Here is a 25,842-nt window from a genome sequence, read left to right on the forward strand (position 1 = left end):
GTTAGAAAGGAACTATGCAGCTGAGGCTAACATCAAACTCTAAATCCTCCTGCCCCAGCCTCTTGAGAACTGAGATTATAGGCACATGCAACTGTGAAGAAAAGAATGAGTTATGGAAATAAATTTTACTAATATCAGATATAATAAGAATTAAATCTATGTTATCTTAATAAAGTATGGTTAGAGAAAATAGGGCTCGTCATGAATTCTGTAAAGATAAATTATAATTTTTCAAAGAAAAAATGCCCAGGAAAAATTATTCTTTGGTTATTTTTGGGGGGGTTCTAATCTTGTTTATCTATATCTAGTATATCACCATTTAAGAAATGTGTTTTCTTACTCTTATATCCCTTTATAAAGTCAAACTAATTACTTGATAGTTTGATGGAAATTACTCTATTAAATTCATGACCAAACTTCACTAAATTATTTACTAGTTTTTCTATTCCTGATGATCCAGAGTAATTGACACTATTAATTATATCAATTACTTGCTTCATTCACAAAATCTTTAGAATGTTTTTTATACATAATTTTCTTGCTTATCTGCCAATCATTCTTTATCAACATTTTTATAGCAGTTTTCTGCCTCTTAAATAGTTTTTAATCTAATAATATAAACAGTCAAGCAAGCTTATTATATGTACAACTGTAGGTTAGAAAATCCCATTTCCTATCTTTTTATAGGGTGTGTGTGCCTTTGTGTGCACATACATGCAGATGCCAGAGGTTGATATAGGGTGTTTCCCTCAATTTCATTCCAAATTATTTGGTTTGGAGAGTCTCTCACTGAACCTGGAGCTGTAAATCTGGCTAGACTGGCTGGCCAGAGATCCTACTGTCTTTTTCCCATTGCTGGGATTATAGCCATACCATCGCCAACATCCACCTTTACATATAGTTTTTTGGGGATCCTTTTTTTCCCTTTATAAACAGTTTATGGGGATCAAACCAAGGTCTTCATGGCCAGTACTTTACAGACTGAACTATTTCTCCAGCCCCTCAGTTTTAAACCTTTCTTGAAAAAAATTCATAGGCTTATATACTATTATGGTTCAAGGGCACTTAAAAAACTTATGTATGGATTCAGCTATGCAATGCTTACAAGTCCAATGATGAAAAAACAGGGTCTTAGCTAGGTGGTGGAAACATCCACCTTTAATCCCAGCAGTTAAGAGGCGGAGGCAGGTGGATCTCATGAGTTCAAGGCTAGCCTGGGCTGCAGAGTAAGTTCCAGAGACAGCCAAGGTTACACAGAAAAACCTTGCCTCAAAAAACACAAAAACAAGCAAGCAAACAAAAACCCAGGGTCATAATAAGAATAAGACTTCTTATATTAACAAAACCCGACAATTTCCTAATAGTAAAACTGACTGATATTACAAAAAGGAATAAAATTTCTTACCGTGAGCATTATGGGCTCACAGACTCTTTGCTTAAACCTATCTCTGTTATTTCTGAGCCACAAGACAGCATCGTATGTGTCCCGGTACCGCTGTCTCAGTTTATCTTCCTTTTGATTCATTAGATTGTCAAAACGTATGATATGATCACCCACACCTAAAATTGGAAGGAAAAGTATCATTTCTCTGAAAACATTAGTACATCAACCTGTAAACAATACAGAATATCTTAAATCTAGGTTATAAATAACAGCCATGACAAATCTTCCAAAATCTTTCTAAAAATCACGTAATGCTTAAGATAAAAAATGACCCTGCAGCTACTGAAAAGCAAAGCACTGGAGGGTGGAGTGGGGGGAGAAAGAGTAGCTTTTCTAGCAGAAAATAGTAGCAAGGGCCTTGAGATATTTTTATTTTGAGAGAAAAAATGGATATTCAGTTCCACCTTTAATATATAGCTGAATATGTAACAAAATCAAGAAAGGGAATGCTAAATTTAAAATGTTCTCAGGTAGTTCAAGAACAATGAAATTAATTTTCAGTATCTCTTCTTAGAAAGTTAGCTAACTCATAAGAAAATAAAGAGAGGAGGACGGTTGGGGAAATAAGATGAAATTCAGGAACAGATTTACTTAGTGCAAGAGTGGCATGAGACAAACCCAGAGTGAGGATCTTGGATGAGGCCTTGGAAACAACCTGGTTAGATGAAAGCAGGACAGCAAGATGCAGAATTTAAAAAAAAAAAAAAAAGAAAAATAGTTGGATTTTTCTCTTTCCAAATTTAAGAAAATTCTGAGCTGGTGTGATATCAGTGGAAGAAAGTGTTCACTATGTAAGCCTGATGATCTCAGCTTGATCCACCGATTATATGGTGGTAAGAAAACAAAACCAACTCCAGAACACTGTCCTCTGACCTCCATGTGTGCCTAGGGGCAACTGCATGCCCAGATATACAAATAATAACAACTTGTTCTTAATTTAAAGATAAGCTACAACAAATGGTGCTTCTAAAAAAAGGAAATTAAAATCCTTAAAAATATTATCAATAAAAGTCAATTCAATTAGGGCTGGAGAGATGGCTCAGAGGTTAAGAGCATTGCCTGCTCTTCCAAAGGTCCTGAGTTCAATTCCCAGCAACCACATGGTGGCTCACAACCATCTGTAGTGGGGTCTGGTGCCCTCTTCTGGCCTGCAGACATACATACAGACAGAATATTGTAAACATAATAAATAAATAAAATATTAAAAAAATTCAATTCAATTATAATGTACCTGGCTGTAAAAAAGTTTAGAAGTCAAACTGTTAAGAAAGCATATACAGTCAGGTGATGGTGGTGCTTTTAATCCCAGCACTCGGGAGGCAGAGGCAGAAGGATCTCTGTGAGTTCAAGGGCAGCCTGGTCTATAAGAAAGAGCTAGTTCCGGGACAGGCACGAAAGCTACACAGAGAAACCCTGTCTTGAAAAGAAATCAAAAAACAAAAAGAAAGTACACAATTATGGTCCCCAATAAAGCTTTACTTTTCAAACAGAAATCATATATAGGAGAGGCTTGAATATGAAAAGGATGGGAGTACTATATTAGTACCTGAGCATGTAAAATATACATAAGAACTGACAAAATTCACAATAAAAATTTTAGCATTACTAATATAGTAATTTTGGAATTACAATACAAAGAAAGTCAGGTGGTGGTGCATGCCTTCAACTCCAGCACTTGGGAGGCAGAGGCAGGTGGATCTCTGTGAGTTTGAGCCCAGCCTGCTCTAAAAGAGCAAGTTCCAGGACAATCAGAACTACAAAGAGAATCTGTCTCAAAGAACAAAAAAAGAGAGATAACACATTGAGATAAAATATAGATTCAAGAGAAAAGAGAAAACAGAAAACAAAGGTATATAAAGTTAGTTAAGCAACACTGAAATATGATGTGATAATAAAAGCAGGATTGTCACAACAAACTGCTAACACTGGGACTTACAGTAGCAAGAGGAGTGCCACTCTCCCTGAATTTCTTTCAAATTTATGTACATAGCATTCAGACAGATTAAATGACCAAAGGTCTCAAGTTTTATCTAAGAATCAGTATGAGGGGGTGAGAATAAGGGAAATAAGCAAGGCTCCATTTTATAAACCATTTTTTTAACCCCCAAGAAACTTACTCCGTTTCTGCTTCTCTAGCATCTCCTTTTCCCTTTGCTTGTCAATGATCTCTCCTTCACACAATCCCTTTTCCTCCTGAACTCGCCTCAGATCATTTGTGATGGCATCAATCTGAGGCAGAAGGTTCTCGCAGTTCTCTGCAGTCCTGAGTTCATTCTGCAGGTCCTCTATCATCTTGCGCGTGTTGCTTATTCTCTTCTGACGGTCATGTTCTTCATTCTGTTTGACTGTTAAGGCCTGCTGAAGTTCCTTAATCTAACAAAACAAAAGTAGGCTAGTGTCCAAGATTGCTTCCTCTGGTCTATTAGTTTATACAGTGATATAGCTTTAAACTGTCTAGGGAGTGGTGTGGTGATCACTGGAAGAGCTGACCTGTCTAGCTTACAGAAGACCTAAGGTTGGGTCACCACACACACACACACACACACACACACAAGCACACATGCACTTCTCTCATTAACAGGTATACTAGTAGGTAAGTATATCAAAAGTACGTAAGAGTAACTTAACATATAATTAATGCTCAATGGTGAATAAAAACACATAAAACCAGATGCCCAAATATTTACAGAAAGTAAATATATATCACACATATGACCAAAATTAAAAAAGAAATGATACTAATTATAAGTTCTTACTTTTAAAATCAAAAGAATTTCTTTCAACAAAATTATGTTCTGCTAACAATTCAACACTGAAATTTTAATCATCTTTATATTTACAATTTTCAACATAGTCAGTATAATTTTTTTTAAAATCAGATGTATTGACTGCTACTTATTGTCAAAGAATTTAATCAAAATAATAGTATTCTAAAAATATCATTATCTTTAAGACATTTACAAATGGGGGACTGGAAGATGGCTAGTGATTAAGAGCTCCTTAAAGGTCCTGGTCTTGATTCCTAGCACCCACATGGCAGCTCACAATCACCTGTAACTCCAGTTTCAGGGGATCCAGTGCCCTCTTGTAGCATTAGGAACACGTGGTACATAGACATATAAGAAGGCAAAACACCCAAATATATACATACACCTAACAACCAAAAACCAAAAAAACCAGATATACACAACATAAACTTCTACATTTAACTTACGTTTATAACTAGAATGTTGTGTTAAAATAGGTAAAGTTAGCATATTGTATAATCTGTTAATTTAGCACATTGCATGATCTCTTAACTAGTTTTATTTCTAAGTCACATTTATTTCTTCCTTTCCTCCATTATGAGCAATAATAAATTAATTATAAAGAATATGGAATATCTCACTCAGGATAGTGTTTTCTATTTCCATCCATTTGCATGCAAAATTCAAGATGTCATTGTGTTTTTACCGCTGAGTAGTACTCTAAAGTGTATATGTGCCATACCTTCTTTATCCATTCTTCTATTGAGGGGCACCTAGGTTGTTTTCAGGTTCTGGCTATTACAAATAATGCTGCTATGAACATAGTTGAACAAATGCTTTTGTAGTATGATTGGCCATCTCTTGGGTATATTCCCAAAAGTGGTACTGCTTGACTCCTAATCTTCTGAGAAATCCACACTGATTTCCAAAGTGGTTGCACAAGTTTGCATTCCCACCAGCAATGGATGAGTGTTCCCCTTACTCTATATCCTCTCCAGCACAGGGTATCATTGGTGTTTTTGATTTTAGTCATTCTGACAGGTGTAAGATGGTATCTCAAAATTGTTTTGATTTGCATTTCCCTGATAGCTAAGGAAGTTGAACATGTCCTTAAGTATCTTTTGGCCATTTGAAATTCTTCTGTTGAGAATTCTCTGTTCAGTTCAATACCTCATTTTGGGTTGGCAAGAGGCTTGGCTCTAAAAGGGTTCCCAGGTGTCCACGGGGATGTCCCCAGCCAGGTCCCTGGGCAGTGGAGGAGAAGGTGCCTGAATTGGCCTTGTCCCATAGTCAAGACTGATAACTATCTTGAATATCACCATAGCACCTTTGTCCGGAGACAGATGGAGATAGAGACAGAGACCCACATGGGAGCACTGAACTGAGCTCTCAAGGTCCAGCTGAAGAGCAGAAGGAGAGAGAATATGAGCAAGGAAGTCAGGACTGCAAGGAGTTGGTCCACCCACTGAGACAGTGTGCCTGATCTAATGGAAGCTCACCAAAGCCATCTAGACTGGGACTGAACAAGCATGGACTCTCTAAATGTGGCCGACAATTGGGGCTGACTGAGAAGCCAATGATAATGGCACTGGGATTTGTTTCTACTGCATGTACTGGCTTTTTGGGATCCTAGTCTATTTGGATGCACACCTTCTTAAGCTTGGATGGAGGGGGGAGGGCCTTGGACTTCCCACAGGGCAGGGTACCCTGCCCTCTCTTAGGACTGGAGTGGGAGAGGGAAGGAGGAGGGGGAAGCAGGAGGGAAATGGGAGGAGGGGCGGAGGTGGAAATTTTGAATGGTATTATTTATAAAGCAATAAATAAGAATATGAAAAATGTAGACAGAACAAATAAAAATAATTTATAATGGGATATCTTTAAGATTTTATACTTCTTCAATGCCTACTTGTATCTTATTTATAAACACTTGTATTAAATGACATCACTCAAGCTTTACTGACATTTTCACTATGCTCCCCACATATTCTTGCAAAAAAAATTAGCCTCAGTATCATGTCTTGTCATATTCAAGCACCACCCTTTATTCCTTATAGTTAGGATTTCTTTCTGAAATTCAAATTTAGTGCTATCAAGAAAATAAAGCAAACATATGCCAAATCCTGTCTTCTCTATGAAACAAAGAGAAATAAAAGAAAATAACGGAATGTTTATATATGTATACACACACACACACACACACACACACACACACACACACACTGAAAATTAAAGAAATAGACAAGAAATCACCATATTCAGCCATGAAACTCACAAAATCCAAATCATTCAGGAAAATAAGTGAGCATGTCAGAGTATAAGAACAAGAATTCATTCACTAAACACATAAAAACATCTAAGCCCACAAGAAACAAGAAACTGAACATATATAAATTTTGATCACTCAGTACAATGATATATTTCATAATAATAATAATAATAATAATAATAGAAAGAAAAAACCCAGTAGATTGGGCAAAAGGTTTGCCAAAAGAAAGCCTTTAAAATTGGACCTTACAAAACCGAAACACACCTCAATGACTCCTTATTTTTTGGCTATGCTTTCTCAACTATAACACATTTGCTACCTTCATCCAGCAGACTATCAATACCACCAAAAATCACATCAGTCCCACCATGACTGGTACTGATGTTGAACATGAGCACATAGCAAGTTTAAATCTCACATCTCCAGGTTTTATTAGATCCTACTGTAGTGTTGCTTAATCTCTTTGAATGTACTTTCTTATTCTAGCTGAAACCTGGGTATTTCTGAAAGATACTTCTCTGCTGAGATCTCTCAAGTAAGCCTTTATTGGCCATAAATCTTTATTTTAGGTTTAGGGCCAAAGTCAGAGGTTCCCTCATGGCAATTACCTCCTTTCTCCTTTCACTGCACTCTATTTCAGTTCTTTTAATACCATTGGATTCAGACTTTGCTACCCATCATCATTGTAGCAAATTAACTACTTCCCTCAAAGTTCTCCCTCACTACTTACAGACTGATGACTCTGGCACCTGATTCACTGTCTTCTTTAATCCACCGTTATGCCTGTGGGTCATGTGACTTCAACCTAAACACAGAAAGTCAATCTTTTTGGTCTCTGTGTTTTTTTTTTTTTTTTAAACCTCTTTAACTTCAGTGACATTTTCCTTATATTCTAGACAATGTAAATCACTAAAAGCCACACAGCTTCTGAAAACTGTATTTCTGCAAAGCTATTCTATGATAACTACTTCCTTCTCTCCACTATATTCTACCTGGTATTCCTAGTTTACCTATTCTTTAAATCCAAAGGGTTCTGAAATCTACTGACCCATTTATTACCATCTTAATCCATCATCTCCTTTATTTCTTTACCACCTGGGTCTCATAACGTGCCATTCACTCATTTCCTTGTTAAGATCCACTGATCCTCAGCTCATGTCATACTGAAAAGAAAATAAGCTTAATTCTAACTAACTACATGTTTCTGCTATAGCTAAGCAACTGAAATAATGTAAAGCATCCTGGAAAATTGGTTTACAGCCATAAAAATGGCAGTCAAAACTACCTGACACACTCTCATTCCTATGTAAATTCCTCATTTCCTCCATTCTTCGGTCTTACTGCTGTCTTCCACTATTAAGTCAGCTCATGTCCTTGCCCCATACTCCATTAAAATAGTTTAAAATCCTATCTTACTTTAAACTCATCACATCTGCAGTTTTCATCTTCCACAAAGTAAGAACAGTTCCTATAAATACCTAACTCTATCCTCTCCAAGACTACTTCAAACAAGTTTTTCAAATGATTTATAATGAAAGACCTTTGGAAATAATCTCAAACCACAGTAAGCCGAGTTTTATCCACTATCATTACAATAAATTACCAACGGAGGTCTTAGAAAACACATAATCTAAGGTAAATGCACTTTTAGGAATTTCCCAAGAGAAACAAAAGCATGAGGACATACAAAAAGGCAGAGAAGATGGCTTGGAGGGTGAATCACTTGCTATCAAGTGTGAGGACCTGAGTTTAGATCCTGTACGGGTTGTTTTTTTGTCAACTTTTAGATAGCTAGAGTTATCAGGGAAAAGGAACCTCAGCTGAGAAAATGCTTCCACCAGACAGACTACTGGCAGTCTATAGTGTACTTATTTTCTTGATTAATGACTGATGTGGGAAAGTCCAGTCTTGTGGGGGCAGTGCCACCTCTGGGCAGGTAGCCCTGGGATTTCTAAGAAAGTAGGCTGAGAAAACCATAAGGAGCTAGCCAGTCAGCAGAGTTTCTCATGGGTTTTGCTTCAGTTCCTGTCTCTGGGTTCTTGCCTTGCCCTGACGTACCTCTGAGATGTACTATGACCTGCGAGTTGTAAGAGAAATAAACCTTTTACTTCCCAAGTTGCTTTTCGTCATGGTCTTTAATCACAGCAATGGAAACGTAACTAAGAGAGAAGCCCAGAAGCCACATAAAATCTGCATTCTGTAATCCCAATGCGCCTACAGAGACATGAGAACCCTCAGAAATCCATGGGCTGCTGTAGCCTGACAGACCAGCTCTCAAGGCTATATATACCCAGGGTTTGAGGAGAAAGTCCTCAGCTTAGTAAAATTGAACTTGAGGTTTTCTATCTGAAGGGTATGGAATAAATTCACACACATGCGGTTCGAGTCATGCTCTTTATTCTTCTGTCTATTCCTCTGTTGTAGCTCTAATTCTACCTCCACAGCTTCAGTTCTCACCTATAACTCCTACTAGTTTTTAAGTCTTTCTCCTGTTCTCTTCTTTCACCTGGTCAACATATAGATGTATATATTACAAGAGGCTTTTTCCAATAAGAAAAGTCATAAAGTTACCTCTGAAGATTATAGCATACTCCTTGAACAAACACTAAGGGCAGACCCATTTACCATGGCCACCCAAGGTTTCAAGATTCTTGGTTGTAAGACTGTGACCAGTTGCTAGGGGCACAGTGCCCAGTGAGACAAGCTGCAGAGAGATCTGCACAGAGTCAGGTCTTTATCAGCCAGATTTTAGCAAACAAAGAACTGGCAGTCTCTAGATTACTTTGTGTTAATAACTTTGGCTAGACATCTGTAACTTTGTCGTGGTGCTTATCTGTGACATTTTTAACTTATGATCTGTTTACAGAAACATTCAGTCTAGTTTGGACTTTCTTCAAGGTAAATAATGAGCTAACTGTATGCAGTTTGTCTCAGAATGGGGAGAAATGGTTTTCTATGTTAGAGTTAAAGGAACAAAGCAGGCTTTTAAGCGTTTTACACTCTTTGTGGGACAATAGATCAAGTTATGAAGCATATCCTAGTATATTTTCTACATATCAAAATTTTACAGCTTAATGAGAAGTCATCTTCCTGACCATCCACAGATAGATGTGCCCATAAGACTGAGATGCAATCATGAGATTACATATACACATCGCCTGAGATTACACACAGTGGTGCAGGTATTGGGGAGACACCGTAGCTGCTTTTGCACATGTGAAATTACAGACAGGAGCAACAGTTTCCAGATTCAGTGGTTCCACTAGTCTTGCCTGAACGGATTCTCTTCCAAAGGAGAGTCATTCCTCCTCTGGTGTGTGGACATCTAAACACTAGTAGTCATCTGCCGTATACTCCCTCGGCCTCCGACAATAGGCCAGCTACCTCAGCACATACAGTGGCCAACAACAAAAGAGACCTTGTCTCAAACAAGAAAAAAGGTGGGGACTGTCTGCTGATGTTGTTTTCTGACCTCCACATGTGCACTGTGGCACATGTATGCCTGTAGTGATATTTTATTTGCATTTTAATATATAAAGCTTGCCTGAAGATGAGAGTGCAAAGCTAAGCCACTGGAGGCCAGGGAATGATGGCATATACCTTTAATCCCAGTACTTGGGAGACAGAGGCAGATTCATCTCTGTTAAGTTCAAGGCTACCCTGGGCTATACAAGACGGATTCAGAAACAGATCCAGGTGGTGGTGGCTCATACCTTTCATCCCTGTGTTTGGGAGTCACACATCTTTAATCCCAGCACTAGGGAGGTGGAGACAGGAGCGATATGACTGGGCAGAGAGAGGAATAGAAAAGGGAAGAGACAGGAACTCACTGGAGTGTGAAGTCTGAGGATCGCCCCTTTGGTCTGAGCATTGGTAGAGGTAAAAGGTCTCTCTAGTGGCTTACTGCTTTGCTTCTCTGATCTTCAGCTTTAACCCCTATATCTGTCTCTAAGTTTTTATTATTCGTACTATATACACTAGCATTCACATGTGGACCAACACAAAGATATACTAGAATACTTACAGAAAGTTAACAGTCTCAAGCTAGAAACTATTTTAAAACTTTATTAAATGGCGAATAAATTTTAATTCTAAGAAAACTGGAGAACACACTAAACTGAATGTATACATAAACTGAATGAAAATAAAAATACAACATATCAAAATATGTAGGGCAGAGCTTAAGCAGTGATGAAAGGAGAATGTGCATCAGCAAGAGTGTTCACAATGTCTCAGATCAGTAAATTACACCTTGAAGAAGAGCAAAATAAAACCACACCAAGCACAGAAGAAAAATAAGGTAGCAATAAATAGAAAAAAAAATAAAACAGGAAAAAAAAAGCAATAAAACTAAATGAAGAGGTGGGAAAATCAGTGACATTAACAAACTTCTGGTAAGACATTAAAATAGAACTGGGAGGAAAATTGGAAGAAACACAACTTGCCCATGAAATAACACATGGATCTAACTAAAGTCTCTAGATATGTACTGAAGGATACAAGGACACCCATAAATTTGACAATTTGAACAAAGCAAAACCAATTTGCTTTCTAAACACAAATTACCAAAATTATAAGAATATGAAACAGAGGTTATTTGAACAACCTGAAAGCCATGTTTAGGAAATTGAATCCATAACTTTAAATGCTTCTAAAATAAATTTCTAGGGAGCCTGCATGATGGCTCAGCAGGTAATGGTGCCCACCACCAAGCATGGTAACCTGAGTCATTTGATCCCCAGAATCCATACAGTGGAAGGAAAGAACTGAGTCAACAAATTGTCCTTTGACTTCCACAAGCATGATGTGTACTACAGTTTTCACAGCCTACTCCAACATAAATACATTAATAGTAAAGAAGAAAAAAAAACCTCTAGGACTAAATAGTTTCACTTCAGAATTATGGAAAATGTTTAAAGAAGAATCAATACCTGTCTCATCCACATCCCTTTCACAAGGTCACTCCCCTGTTAACTTCAGGAAATGAGTTACAGTGAAAAAAGAACACTACAGAAGAACGCTCTCCCCATGAACAGTAAAACATGTTAGCAACACGTTAGCAATGCCATTCATATATGAAAAAGAGATGCACATTTATATACCTCAATCAAGTGGGGTTCGTGTTAGGGAAGTAAGGTTGGTTTACTATTCAAAAACCATGAAATGTAAATCCATCATATCAATAGTGTAAAGAAGAAAGCATACAAACTTATCAATAGACAAAGAATATTTGACAAAAATTTAACTTCATTCAAAATAAATATTCTCAGAAACAATATATAAACTTCCTGTATCTTGTAAAGTGCATCCTATTTATAAAAAGCCTACAACATACATACGTAGTGGTGGAAATTCATTTTCTAAGATCTCGAGACAGTCTGTGTTCATCACTTTTATTTAACAGAGAAGTAAGGCAAGAAAAGGAAACTAAACAAATAAATCAGAAGAGAAAATCTAAGGCTATCCCTATTTACATGTGACATGGTATTTAAAAAAATCCACAGAATCTGGCTGGGGAGGAAAGAGAGAGGAAACAGGCAGATTAAGGTTTAACCCTAACAAAACACAAATGAAATGTGTGCTGTAAACAGTGCTGACGAAAGGCACAAAAAAATCTAAATAAATGGACACATACAGTGTTCCTAGAGTGGGAGACTCAAAGCAGTAAAAACTTCAATTCTCCCCAAGGTTTAACACAATTCTTATTAAAATCGCAGCAACACTTTTCTGTAGATATAGAAGAGACTTAGATTTCATCAGGAATAGTGAAATAAGGAATTCTACAATCTTTTTTCTCTATAAAACCAACAAACAATGACAAAAACTATCAAAATTAACTTTAATCAAATGTTTGTAGCAAAGTTGGAAATGTTAACTAGCCAAACCAAATCTACCCTGAATCTGGTAAAAGTGATAAGCTTTGTAAAGTTCTAAACATGTCCAATTCCCACACCTATCTTGTCTCCCCACCTCTGCCACTTCCTTGATAATAACCCACAGTGCTAGTGAAAGCCAACAACCCAACAACTTTTGGAGAATTGTCATTATCTGCTTTGTATAGCAGTTTCTTGGAAAACAGTATTTATAAGGCTTGTCTAGATCCAATCTAACTCACAGCTTACCCAGTGCAAAACAACTTTGTTCCTGAACATACTTGTCAAGAATAATCAGCACAATTACCGAATATCATAGCTGCTTGAAGAGGGATAGGAATCACATTTGCAGAAAACAACAAGCAAAGCAAAAGTCTCAAAAAGAGAAACTGGACTGAGCTGTTCAATTAGGCCTCTGGAAGCTTCTGGTGTCCAGAGTGGTACCTAAATAAACAGGACTGTGCATATCCAGGGCTACCTGAGCTCTTGCCTGTTTCACCCTGAAGTCTAGAAAAACAGGAAGTGAAGACTGGAACAGATGTGTGTATTTACAATGGAAATAACCCCACGTTTATTACAATCTTATTTAAAACAAAAAACAAACAAACTGGAAATCACTGAACAGTTAGAACATGACTGAACTCAGTGCCGAGGGCAGAGCCCAACATACTCACCCTCCAAAGCTTGGCACACATAATGGTTCCAGGCATTTGTCTGTTCAGCTGTGAGAAGACTAACCCAACAGTGACTTAAAAGCCAATAAATACTACTTTAAAGACTGAGGAAAGTCCCTAGACAATCACTAACATCATTAATGAGGCTGAAGATAAAGCTCAGTAGTAGAGCCTGGAGTGAGAGCCTAGGTTCAAGCCTCAGTATTACAAACAAGCAGCCATTCATCATCAATGAGTAAAAACATCATGTTTTTGTGAATGCAAGAGAACTAATCTTTATACGTGCCACATCCTGCTATCTAAACTGTGTACTTCTGACCCAAAAATGGTTAATACATTCTAAGAAATATGAAAGTTTGGCACCACACAAGAAAAAAAAAAGCCAACAGAAAAAATATCCAAACAAGCCAAGAAATGGACTTAGAAAAGACTAAGGACTTTATTTAAAATATCTATTCATATTTTACAAACATAAGAAAACCATATCTAAAAGAAACAACAGTTTCACAAAAGAGACAATATTAACAGATGTAGACACTTAAAACAGACAATTCAAAATCCAGCCAATAAGAAATTCTGGAACTGAGGGTGTTCTAATCAAAATACAGTTTTGTTAGGACTTAAATGCAGATCTCAAAAAGCCTAACAAAGAATAAGTAAACCAAACAACGTAAACTCAGATTTTGCAGTTTGAGAACAAAAAAGAAAAATAAACATTTCTGTAGAGACCTGTGATACATCAAACAGAAGATGAGAAGGAGGTAAAAAAAAAAAAAGTACTGGAAGAAACAGCCCCAAATTCTCTAACTTCACAGAAAACCATTCAACAGAACTAAGAAACTCATAAATTCTAAGCAGGATAGACTCAAGGCAAGTCTCATACAGAAGCAGACAAATGTGAAAACTGAAGACAGGAAGGAGGCTGGTGATACATCTAAACTGGTAGAATGACGGTCTAGCATGCATGAAGTTCTGTGTTTTATCTTAAACACTGCATAAGTCCAGAATGGTGGTTCACACCTATAATCCCAGCACCAGAGACAGGAGAATCCAAAGTTCATGATTATCTTGGGCTGCTACATAGTAAGTTCAAGAAAAAGACTTATCATGTCCAAATTCTCATTAAGATCCTCCTCAAAAGTAAGATAGTTCAGTGAGTAAAAGTGAATGCCAGCAATCATGAAGACTTGAATTTGATCCCTGTAGTAGTCTGAATAAGAATGGCTCCCACAGACTCATGCATTTGAATGCTTAGCTCATAGGGAAAGGCACTATTAAAAGATATGGCCTTGTTGGAGTAAATGTGGCCTTGCTGGAGGAAGTATGTCACTGTGGAGGCGGGCTTTGAGGTCTCATACATGTTCAAGCTATACCCACTATGACATATAGTTGCTTTTGCAGACTGCAGATCAAAATGTAGAACTCTTAGCTCCTTTCCAGCACCATATCTACCTGCACACCACCATGCTTCCCACCACGAATAAAATGTACTAAAGCTCTAAAAGTGCAAGCCAATCCCAATTAAATGTTTTCCTTTATAAAAGTTGCCAAGGTTGTACTGTCTCTTCACAGTAATAAAACCCAAATTAAGACAATCCCCAAGTCCCACATGGTAGGACAGAACTGACTCTCAAAAGCTGTTCTCTGAATCCTACACACGTCATGACACATAATCCACATATACTCATACATGCACATATACATATACACATGCATACACACTCAATGAATAAATAAATAAACAAATATGAAATAACGGAAATAGGAATTCATTAAGTCAAATTAAAAAGCTCCACAAAAACCCTTACCAACATAATGGATCAAGGGAAGGACAGAATATCATGATTTGAACACGGAGTAGAAGAAATTGGAACACTCAGACAATTGAGAGATGAAAAACAGAAGGTACAAACAGAACATTCAACAGTTATGGGTATTATGACAAAAGACCAAATCATGATCATAGAAGAATGATTTCATGCCAAAAGTATAGAAAACATTTTTAACAAAACCTTAAAAGAAAACTTCCCAAAAATCCCAAATCTAGATACAGATACCGATCCAGGTATAGAAGGCATTTTGAACACCAAACGGGTTATAATTAAAACATGAAAATGTACAGAACAAAAAAAAGTGTATTAAAAGCTGCAAGGGAAAAGCACCAGTCATAGAGAATGGCAGGCCCACTAGAAAAACTGCATATTTAATAGGCTGGAGTCCTGCAACAACATATTTCTAACTCTGAAAGACAACATGTACCAATTCACTCTACTATACACAGCTAAACGGTCTGTTCTATTTTAAAGAAAAAGACAAGCTTTCTACAAAACAAAAAAAAGAAAAACAACAAAAGGCTGAAGGAATTTCTGAGTAACCCTACTCTACAGAAGATAAGTGAAAGAATCCTTCAGACTAAAGAGAAAGACAGCACAGGCACGCTGCTACAGGAAAGAGTAAGTCACCACAGACTAAAGAGAAAGACAGCACAGGCACGCTGCTACAGGAAAGAGTAAGTCACCACAGAACAGTAGTGAAGCAAACAATAATGAGGAAAACACCAACCACACAAAAATCAACAAAATGCCAAGATAGGTCTACAAATACAAACTGAATATAATGGTGTCAATTCCTCAGTCAAAAGACCAGAGACTAGTAGACTGGGTTCAAAACCAAAGATTCAAGGGCTGCCAAGGGCTCAGGGAGTAAAGATCCAAGTTAAACAACCCATATGGAAGAAGATGACCAACTCTACAAGTTTTTTTTCTGACCTCTACACACATCTTGAGATACATAGACATAAATATTAAATAAATAAATGTAATTTTAAAATTAAGAACAATTCTAGGTGTAAAGGCAATAATGACCTTACAGCAATACAATTAGCATTATGCATCGTGTGGGAAATTATCATCCCAATCCACAGCCTAAATTCTGTAAATAGGAAGCTGGAGTACAGCAGAACCCTGGCTTCATTTCCTATCACTACTGTCCCTAAAAATTTCCTATCTACAGAATTAAAATAGTAAGCTCCTTTGAGCAATCTTAGTCAAATGACAATATTAAAAAATTACATTTTAAGTGAGGCATGGTAGCACACATCTTTAATCCCAGCACTCAGAGGCAAAGGCAGGTAAATCTCTGAGGCCTGCCTGGCCTACAGAGTGAGTCCCAGGACAGTCAAGGGCTACACAGAAAAACCCTGTGGGAGGGAGGGAGGTAGGGAGAAAGGGAGGGAAGAAGGAAGACACAGATAATAAAAATTACAGCATTTTAAACCAAAATAAAAAACTTAAAACCTATGAGATGTAGCCATATGAGTAGCTTTAAGGAATTTTCTCCAATTACCTTTTATACATCTACTACACTTACAAATCTTAGTTTCCCTCATAGGGAAACTAATAGAACAAGGAGGATTCTGGATAGTTTCCAAACAATTACAATAACCATTTATCCCCACCTGAAAACAAGTTATGGTAAACTAAGGTAATCAACTTTTTGGTAAGGGAATCTTACATGTCTATCCTTCCGTTCTATAAGGTCTTGCCTTTGCTTGCATTTCTGAGATGCTTCCTTAATATCAGTTGCCTGCAAGATTGAACCAGAAAGAAAAGGTTAGTCAAAAACTCAGTTAAGCCAATTATATGTCTCATTCATCCAAATATTATGTGAATCAACCTACAACAAAACTTTCCCACATTTTACTTCAAATCAAGATTATAATTACCACCAAAATTACTAATGGTATAGGAAATCTATAAAGGTCATTCCTTTCAATACTAAAATGTGGATATAGTAATACATGTACATACATTTGTTTATATGTATTTGTTTTCTTATATTTTGTCTGATATTGAAAACAGTTTGACGAAACAGTCAGACTAGACATTCTGTTTTTCTATATGAAGAAAATAAGACTAGGCAATTATTAAATGACAGCATGAGCATTTATACGTGTATGAATGAATTCTGAGCCAATGGCTTCTATCATTATAGTGCCTCTCTGGAATGTGGGTAGGAAAAGAATGCGAGTATTAGAAAGGTTTCTGCTGAAGAAGAAGGAGAGAAGTAAGAATATGATGCCTACAATTAATAACTATTTATTCCCATTACATGGTTCAGAGGAGTAATAATTTTAAAATACACATATGTAGATTGATACAATGTGCCACTTCAGAAGCCACAGGCACCTCTTCAGAAAAAAAAATCCTAAAATATTATAGACCATGTACATTTTTACATACACATAGGCTCAGAGATGTTTTTAGAATGCCTTAACAGTTGGCTTCATTTATGAAGAGAGATGCAAAACAAGTGTTCCTTAATCTATTGTAGCTTTTTTTCCACTCCATACAAAAATTTTTAAAGTAATTTAGCAGTAACTTCAGGTGCCACAAAGCAACTATAAATCCACAGCATAATGAAGAATAAACCAGCACTTGGAATTTTCCTGTATTTGTTGTTAAAAAGAAATCTGGAGCATGGCAGTGGTGGTGCACGTCTTTGATCCCAGCACTCAGGAGGCAGAGGCAGGTAGATCTCTGTGAATTTGAAGCCAGGCTGTTCTATAAGAGCCAGTTCCGGACAGACTTGATAGCTACAGCAAAATCTTGTCTCAGGAAAAAAAAATTCTGGAAAATGGAGAATGGTAACAGATCTAAGAGCTGCTAAGAAGGAGAGTCAACCAATGGGCCCTCTACAATTTGGAATTCCTCTGCTTTCCTATTGCCTAAAGGATGGCCTCTTATAGTTATTGACTTAAAAGATTGTTTCTTCACTATACCTTTACAACAAAAAGACAGAAAAATTTGCCTTCACAATGCCTATTTATAGTAATTCTCAGCGTGCTAAAAGATATCAAAGGAAGATTGCCCCACAGGAAATGTTAAATAGTCCCACCCTGTGCCAATATTTTATATGGCAGCTGTCAGAAACTATACCTAAGCAGTTTCTTGAATCTATAGTTTACAACTGCATGGAAGACATTTTACTATCTGATTCAAATGTAGATACTTTAGAAAGAATGTTTGAAGGAGTAAAGAAAATTTTGCCTTGTTGGGTATTACAAATTGCTCCTGAAAAACTACAAAGAGAAGATTCTATTAATTATTAAGGCTATAAAATAGGCTTACAGAAAATTAGACCACAAAAGGCACAAATTAGGAGAGATTGATTGCTGACCCTTAAGGACTTCCAAAGATTTCTAGGAGACATTTTCCAGCTACGAAACACTATTGGGACAGGTCCTAATGACTTGATTAATTTAAATAAAACCTTAGATGGTGACAAGGACTTAAACAGTCCTAGGAAATTATCAGGTGAAGCTGAGAATTAACTTTGATTGAAGAGAAATTATAGGAGGCACATATGGATCATGTAGATCCAGATCTTAACTGCATTCTAGGCATATTACCCTCCAAACATTCCTCTAAAGGGATTTTAATGCAGAGGGAAGATAGTATCTTAGAATGGATCTTTGTACCACATAAACCGAGTGAAAAACTAAAAACCTATGGGGAAAAAGCCTCTGGGTTAATTCTAAAAGGAAAATTGAGACGTCCATCAAATATTAGGAATAGACACAGCAGAAATTAAAACATCCTTTAATAATGATTAAATTGACAAATTATGGGAAGAAAGTGAACCCTGGCGAAGAGCTTATGGTAATATTTGGGAGATATTAACAACTATCCCAAAAGCAAGAGAATACGACTTACAGAGTGAACTAAGGGGTCCTTCCTTGCATTGTATATGACGCACCAATAACTGGAGCCCCTACATTCTATACTGATGCAAATAAATAAGGAAAGGCAGATTATAAATCAGAAAATTTAAGTAAAGTGGAACAAAACTGTTATGATTCTGCCCAAAACTCAGAATTATATGCTATTCTCATGGTACTAAGAGATTTTAAGAAGCTCTCAACATAGTTATATGCAGAAAGAGATGTTTTGTATATTGAAAGGGCTGAATTTATACCAGATGATACAGAATTGACTTTATTATTTATTCAGGTACAAGATATAATCAGGAGTAGGTATTATCCCATATATGTATAACATGCATCTGATCCCATACAGGTCTGTCAGGTCCTCTAGCACAAGGTAATGCAGAAATCAATCAATTATTGATTGTAAATATGCTGAAGGCCTCAGAATTTTATAAAAAACATCATGTCAATAGCAAAGGTTTTAAAAAAGTTCTCTATTATGTGGCAACAAGTTAAGGAGATTATAAGGAGATGTCTTACTTGTTCTTTATACAACCAAACACCACTACCTGCAGGAAGTAACCCAAAGAGTACCCTTTGGATGTCAGTATGGTGATTTCTCAAAAAATTAGGAAACAACCTTCCTCAAGACTCAGTTGGTGTAGGGGGGACATCTATCTACTTGTTACTTTCATTGGTTAATAAAGAAACTGCCTTGGCCTTTTGATAGGCCAGCCCTTAGGTGGGTAGAGTAGACAGAACAGAATTCTGGGAGGAAGAAAGCAGAGTCAGGCAGATGCCATGAAGCTCCAGCCCGAGATGGACGTAGGTTAGAATCTTCCCATTAAGCCGCGACTCTGTGGTGATACACAGATTACTAGATATGGGTTAAAGCAAGGTGTGAGAGTTAGCCAAGAAGAGGCTAGATATAATGGGCCAGGCAGTGTTTAAATGAATACAATTTGGTGTGGTTATTTTGGGGGTAAGCTAGCCGGGATCTGGGCGGGAACACAGCCCGCCGCTCCTTTTACTATATATCCAAAGGATGTTATATTGTGCCACAAAGACATGTGCTCAACTATGTTCACAGCAGCATTATTTGTCATAGCCAGAAACTGGAAACAACCTAAATGCCCTTCGACTAAAAAAATGGATAAGGAAAATGTGGTACATTTACACAGAGGAGTTCTACACAGCAGAAAAAAAAATGATATCGTGAGATTTGCAGGAAAATGGATGGAGCTAGAAAACATCATTTTGAGTGAGGTAACCCAGTTACAGAAAGACAATTACCACATGTACTCACTCATAAGTGGTTTTTAAACATAAAGCAAAGAAAACCAGCCTACAAACCACAATCCCAGAGAACCTAGACAACAATGAGGACGCTAAGAGAGACATACATAGATCTAGTCTACATGGGAAGTAGAGAAAGACAAGATCTCCTGAGTAAAGTGGAAGCATGGTGACCTTGGGAGAGGGTTGAAGGGGAGGAGAGAGGTTGGGAGGGGAGCAGAGAAAAATGTAGAGCTCAATAAAAAAAAAAAGAAAGAAATGAAATCTGGCAGATGGATGTGTTTCATTTTGTAGAATTTGAAAAATTAAAATATGTACACCACACCATTGATACCTATTCAGGTTTTCAATGGGCAACTGTTTTGAGTTCAGAAAAGGCTGACCCAGTAATCACACATTCACTAGAAGTTATGTCCATAATGGGTATTCCTGTACAAATAAAGACAGATTCACTGAAATATAGTTCCCTACAGCCAGGAAGAAATCACCGTATTCTACAAGCAGACATTTAACCATTTTCAAAAGAGTTTCTTGTGCTAGCTACTTTTTTTGTCCAACTTGACATAAGCTAGAGCTACCGGGGAAGAGGAACCTAAATTGAGAAAATGCTTCCATCCATATTGCCTGTAGATACAACTATAGAGCATTTTCTTGATTAAAAACTGATGTGGGAAGGCTCAGCCCATGGAGGTCATATGCTATGTTACCTCTGGGCATGTGGCCCAAAGCTGTATGAGAAAGCATCCGGAGTAAGCCAGAAAGCATTATTCTACCATGTTTGCTTCAGTTTCTCTCACCACAGTCCTGCTGACTTCCCTCAGTGATGGAAACAATCTGTCATGTGAAATAAACTGTCTCTGCCCAAAATGATGCTTTACCACAACAACAGAAACTCTAAGTCACCTTTGATCCCTAAGTATTCCTGAAAAGCTAAAATTTACCACCATAAACAATTTAAAGTTATAAAAGATACACAATACATTCACAAAAGGAGTTCATTGTTTTTAAAAATAAGATATATCAGTTTGTAATTAAAACAAATACTTGTTCTTTTGAAGCTAGGTCTCATTCTGTAGTCCTTCAAAGTCACAGTGATGATCTTGTCTCAGTGTCCCAAGTGCTAAGACATGGACTTAATTTAAGCCAATATGCCCAGCAACTATCACCTTGGAGTTTCTTTAAGGCAACATTTCTCTCTAATCATGCCAAGCTCTTGCAAGTACTAAATTAATTCCTAAAGAACTTGAGCAATAAAAGCTTCAAGTGAACCCTAGAATATACTTTCAAAGACATGAAAAGTATTTTTTTCTATTGTAAATAGAATTCAGACAATCCAAAGGTGAACAACAAAAGTACCTTTTCTTTGATTCGAGTTTCCAAAGTACGACGCTGCTTTTCAATTTCCTCAATTCGACGTGTCATAGGAATTTGCCCCTCTTTAAGTTTCCTGACCTCTTCCTTCACACGGTCACGAACCAGTTTCACACCTTCATATTCTTGACGTACATTCTCATATTCCTTGCAAATAATTCAAGAAACATAAATATATTAAGTGATTCAAATTAATACATAATAAAACCAAAGAACATGCAGAGATTTTCTTTTAATTTATTAATAAAGACAATATTAAGGAATAAACAAAACAATCTCAATTTTGAAGATAAAAAGTTGGTCAAAAAAAAAACTCAAAAAGAAATATGAGGCCGGGCAGTGGTGGCGCAAGCCTTTAATCCCAGCACTCGGGAGGCAGAGGCAGGAGGATCTCTGTGAGTTCGAGGCCAGCCTGGTCTACAAGAGCTAGCTCCAGGACAGGCTCTAGAAACTACAGGGAAACCCTGTCTCGAAAAACAAAAACAAAAAAAACAAAAAAAAAAATCAAAAAGAAATATGTAGTTACTAGTTGGCAAAAACAATGTCTGGGCCAGAAAGATGGCTTAGCAGGTAAAGGTGCCCGCTATTGAGCCTGCTGACTTGACATGAGTTAAATTTCTGGGACTCATATGATGAAAGGAGTGAACAACCTCCCACAATAAAAGATGTCACTCCACAGGAATTTGCTAAATATTTGTTAAATAACAAGAAAAGAAGAATGCTAAAATAGATATTATAGTAAGAGTGAATGAAGGTTGGGAAGGCTCAAGGATGGCTCAGCAGTTGAGTGCTTTTTGCTCAGAGTGACCCAGTACACACATGGGGGCAATTCAAACCCATTATTCCAGCTCTAAAGCATCAAATGTCTTCTGGCTTCTTTTCTACCAATTAAAAGTAAAAGTATTTTTTGAAAAAGTGAATGAAATAAGGCAAAGGGGGAAAAAACTACAAATTTTAAATTAAAAAAGACTAAAATCAATCTCTTAAAAAAGAAGGAATTACAGAGACAGGTGGATCTCTGTGGGTTCAAGGCCAGCCTGGTCTACAGAGTGAGTTCCAGGACAAGCTCAAACGCTAAAAACCAAATCAAGACATAAACCAAAACAAAAAAAGATAACATACACACAAAAAAGAAGAAATCAAAAGACTTTAAAAGGTAAAGTAAAAAATAATAATAAACAGGAAAAATGTTTTAAAAAGGTATAGAAAGGAAAAAGTTTAAGAATAACAAAACAGCAAAACCTCAATGGAGGAAGTAAGGGTTCCATAAATATATAGTCATACATTATTTTCACACTAATAATTATTTCCACTAATCATGAAACAAACACTAGAAAAATTAATTTTTTACCCATTAAGTAATGTATCAAAAGAATCCACGACTTATTCCAAATGTCATAGGTAATAAATCTGCATCATATTGTAAACAGAAAAAATGTAGCAGAGTCAGGAAAATTACAAGGTATGAGAAGACAGTGCAGATACTTTAGCTACATATGGCATACCTTAATTAAATTCTTACTGACCTTATTGGACACACAGACACGTACATACACACACACACACACACACACACACACACACACACACACACACAAATATTTTCAGTGGCACTGAGGAATGATGCCAGGAGATTAAGCATGCTAGGTAAGCACTCTGGCACTGAGCAATGGCTCTCACACTGCTCCTAAATTTAATTTTTAATATGAATAAACAAGATCACTAACATTAATGGAAGAAAACAAAGACTTGTTAAGGACTGAAACCTGAAATTAACATCACTGACTCAATCAACTATTTGCTATGTGGCAACTGGCATATATCAAATAAAGAATTAAAAAAATACTTAATTTTAACATGTAACTTTAAAAGTAGTAGCTAACTTGAATATAAAACGAATGCCCACTAAGAAAGATGTACTTTGTAATACTCAGTCACTGCATTTATTAGTTTTGTTTTGCTTTTGTCAGTTTCACACAAGCTAGTGACATCTGAGAAGAAACCTCAACTGAAAAACTGCCTCCATCAGATGGCCTACAGTTTTTTAAATTATGATTGCCATGTAGGACCCAGTCCACTGTGGGTGGTACCATCCCTGGGGCATTAGCTCTGGAGATAAGAAAGCAGGTTAAAAAGGCATAGGGAACAAGTCAATAAGCAGCATTCCTCCATGGCCTCTGATTCAGTTCCTGTCTTCAAGTTCTTGCTTAGAGTTCTTACCCTGACATCCCTTAAAACAGACTATGAGCATAAGCTGAAATAAACCCTTTATTCTCCAAGTTACTTTTGGTCATTGTGTTTATCACAGCAATAGAAGGCAACAACCTAAGACAACTGAAGAGTCACCAACTTTTACCTCAGAGAATTAACACTTACCACCCATGGCCTTTTTGCCTCAAGCATCTCAATTAAATCTAAATGTCGCTTTCGTTCATAGAATCTTTCCACATCTTGTTTGTATCTTTCATTTCTTTGAACCATTTTCTCTAGGTATTCAGTTTTCTCTTTGCAAGAGGTCTAAAATAAGTGTTTGTTGACAATTAGGTTAAATGAAAATAAAATTTAATAATGAAACACAATATAATCAAAATTTTACAAAAAGAATTCTTTAAGAGTTCTGTAGAGTTATATAAAAGTGGGACAAGAAGAATCCTTGCCTAGAAGGCACGCAGTTTTGGATCTGAACCTCAGTACTGCTTAAAACCAAACTAGTGATAGACACCTGCAACCTCAGTGCTAAGGAGGTAGAGGCAAGAGCATCAGATGCTCAAGGTCTACATTCTTGGCTACAGACAGAGTTAAAGGCCAGCCTGGGCTACAAAAGATCCTATCTAAATACATCAGAAAAGTAAAAATCAGGTGAAAGTAACACTCATGCAGAAAGGTTCTGGTTCAAGGAGCTAAAATACATTAGTCATGGAACTGTGAAGAAGCCCTTCAACACCTCTAAGCCTAGGACTTTGCCTAAAAAAATAAAAGAAGCAATTCACTGAATACAGGTTAAGTATCCTTTATTTGAAATGCACAATGCTAAAAGTGCTTCTACTTTTGAAATGCATTAAATTATGGAATATGTGCATGAATGTTACTACCAGTTAAGTATCTGTAATCCGAAGTTCTTAAATGCTCCTAAATGTCTAAATGGTAGACACCCATAAGACACTCATGATTTGGAGTTTGAAACATTTTAGATTTTTGTCCAATCTGCCCAGATGAAAGCTTAAAAAAAGCTTTAAAAAATGGCATATGAATGCAAAGTAATATCAGGATTAGTATTCACGAATGCTTAGGACTTAAGGACTTTGAGATGACAGAAAGCTAAAATCAAATTTTTCTAGTGCATATTAACAAACATAAAGATGCACTGAAGAGCCTAGAGGAAAAAAAAATCATGCTTGCTTCCTTCATGGAAGGGAGGCAATTTAAAAATGTATTTCTGGTGTAAGTATTATATTGATGCAAAATAAGACAAAAGAATTGAAGGAGTACCAGACTCAGAATTGACTAACCACAAAATTCTTGGACCAATTTCTTTTGAAATAAGACAATAAAATTAACATTTTATTACAATAAAACATTTATCAAGTTTAGACAGTTATACTTAAAGATAAGGTATATTTGGTTTTTTTAATTATTAAAACATACAGCTTTAAAATCTAAGAATCTAGAACTATGGAAACTAAACTATCTTTAAAAACAATAGGTAATATAATACTTCTACATATCTACTTATTAAAGGTAAAAATTAAAAAGTAATGCTTAGCTAATTCTATAATTTTGTTTATAAAGTTTATCTTCATTCGATTTAAGGAAAAATTACCCTAAATGACATCAACAGAAGTGTTTTTAAACACATCCTTTTCTTCTATAATACTTAAAACCTTATAAAGTGCGTGGCACATGGCAGGTAGTTAATGGGTAACAAATGGAAGAAAAATGTATCTTCCTATGAGAAAGTTCCTTAAAAACTCAACTGGCAACATGTATTTACTGAAATAGTCAAATATTTCATAATATTCATAGTCAAAACTTCAAAAAAATCAAAATCATTTTCGTTTTCTGCCATCATTTGATGCTAGAAATATAAGCTTGGGTGAAAAAAAAAGTTAACCACAATTATGAATCTACTCAACATACTGAAATACCACCCAGTCTTACACATTTTGAGAAAGAGAATCAGTAAATGGCAAGGGAAATGAGTTGTCTATTACTAAATACCTCTAGTTGCTTCTCCTTCTCTCTGAAGTTTTTGAGCTCACAGTGGTATCTGTGCATCTCTGGAGGACCAATTGACTTCTCAGTAGCTTCAAGCAGCTCAATTTTGCTGAGTTTAGCAAATTCCCCAACTTTGTCCTACAGCACCAAAATTAACTATCAGCAACTATCATCAATAAACACCTTTACAGTGAATTAAATTTACCAAGGTAGGTTTCGTTTAAAAATCTTGAGATATGAATCTTCTTA

The 25,842-nt window shown here is 36.5% G+C and overlaps 1 protein-coding gene across 2 annotated transcripts in view; it reads right to left on the minus strand.

The window, feature by feature from the left end:
* Positions 1 to 25,842, minus strand: part of Smc5 (structural maintenance of chromosomes 5) — a 74,468-nt gene that overhangs the window by 37,126 nt on the left and 11,500 nt on the right. For both annotated transcript variants that reach the window (XM_038343161.1, XM_038343153.1), the window contains exons 5-10: positions 25,597 to 25,731; positions 23,755 to 23,895; positions 21,364 to 21,525; positions 16,518 to 16,589; positions 3,562 to 3,817; positions 1,406 to 1,560 (exon numbers count right to left, since the gene is read on the minus strand). In XM_038343161.1, coding sequence (XP_038199089.1) covers positions 1,406 to 1,560; positions 3,562 to 3,817; positions 16,518 to 16,589; positions 21,364 to 21,525; positions 23,755 to 23,895; positions 25,597 to 25,731 — 921 coding nt within the window. The remainder of the gene's footprint in view (positions 1 to 1,405; positions 1,561 to 3,561; positions 3,818 to 16,517; positions 16,590 to 21,363; positions 21,526 to 23,754; positions 23,896 to 25,596; positions 25,732 to 25,842) is intronic.

The sequence above is a fragment of the Arvicola amphibius genome, chromosome 1 (assembly GCF_903992535.2).
Source record: "Arvicola amphibius chromosome 1, mArvAmp1.2, whole genome shotgun sequence".
In the NCBI taxonomy this organism is placed as follows: domain Eukaryota; kingdom Metazoa; phylum Chordata; class Mammalia; order Rodentia; family Cricetidae; genus Arvicola; species Arvicola amphibius.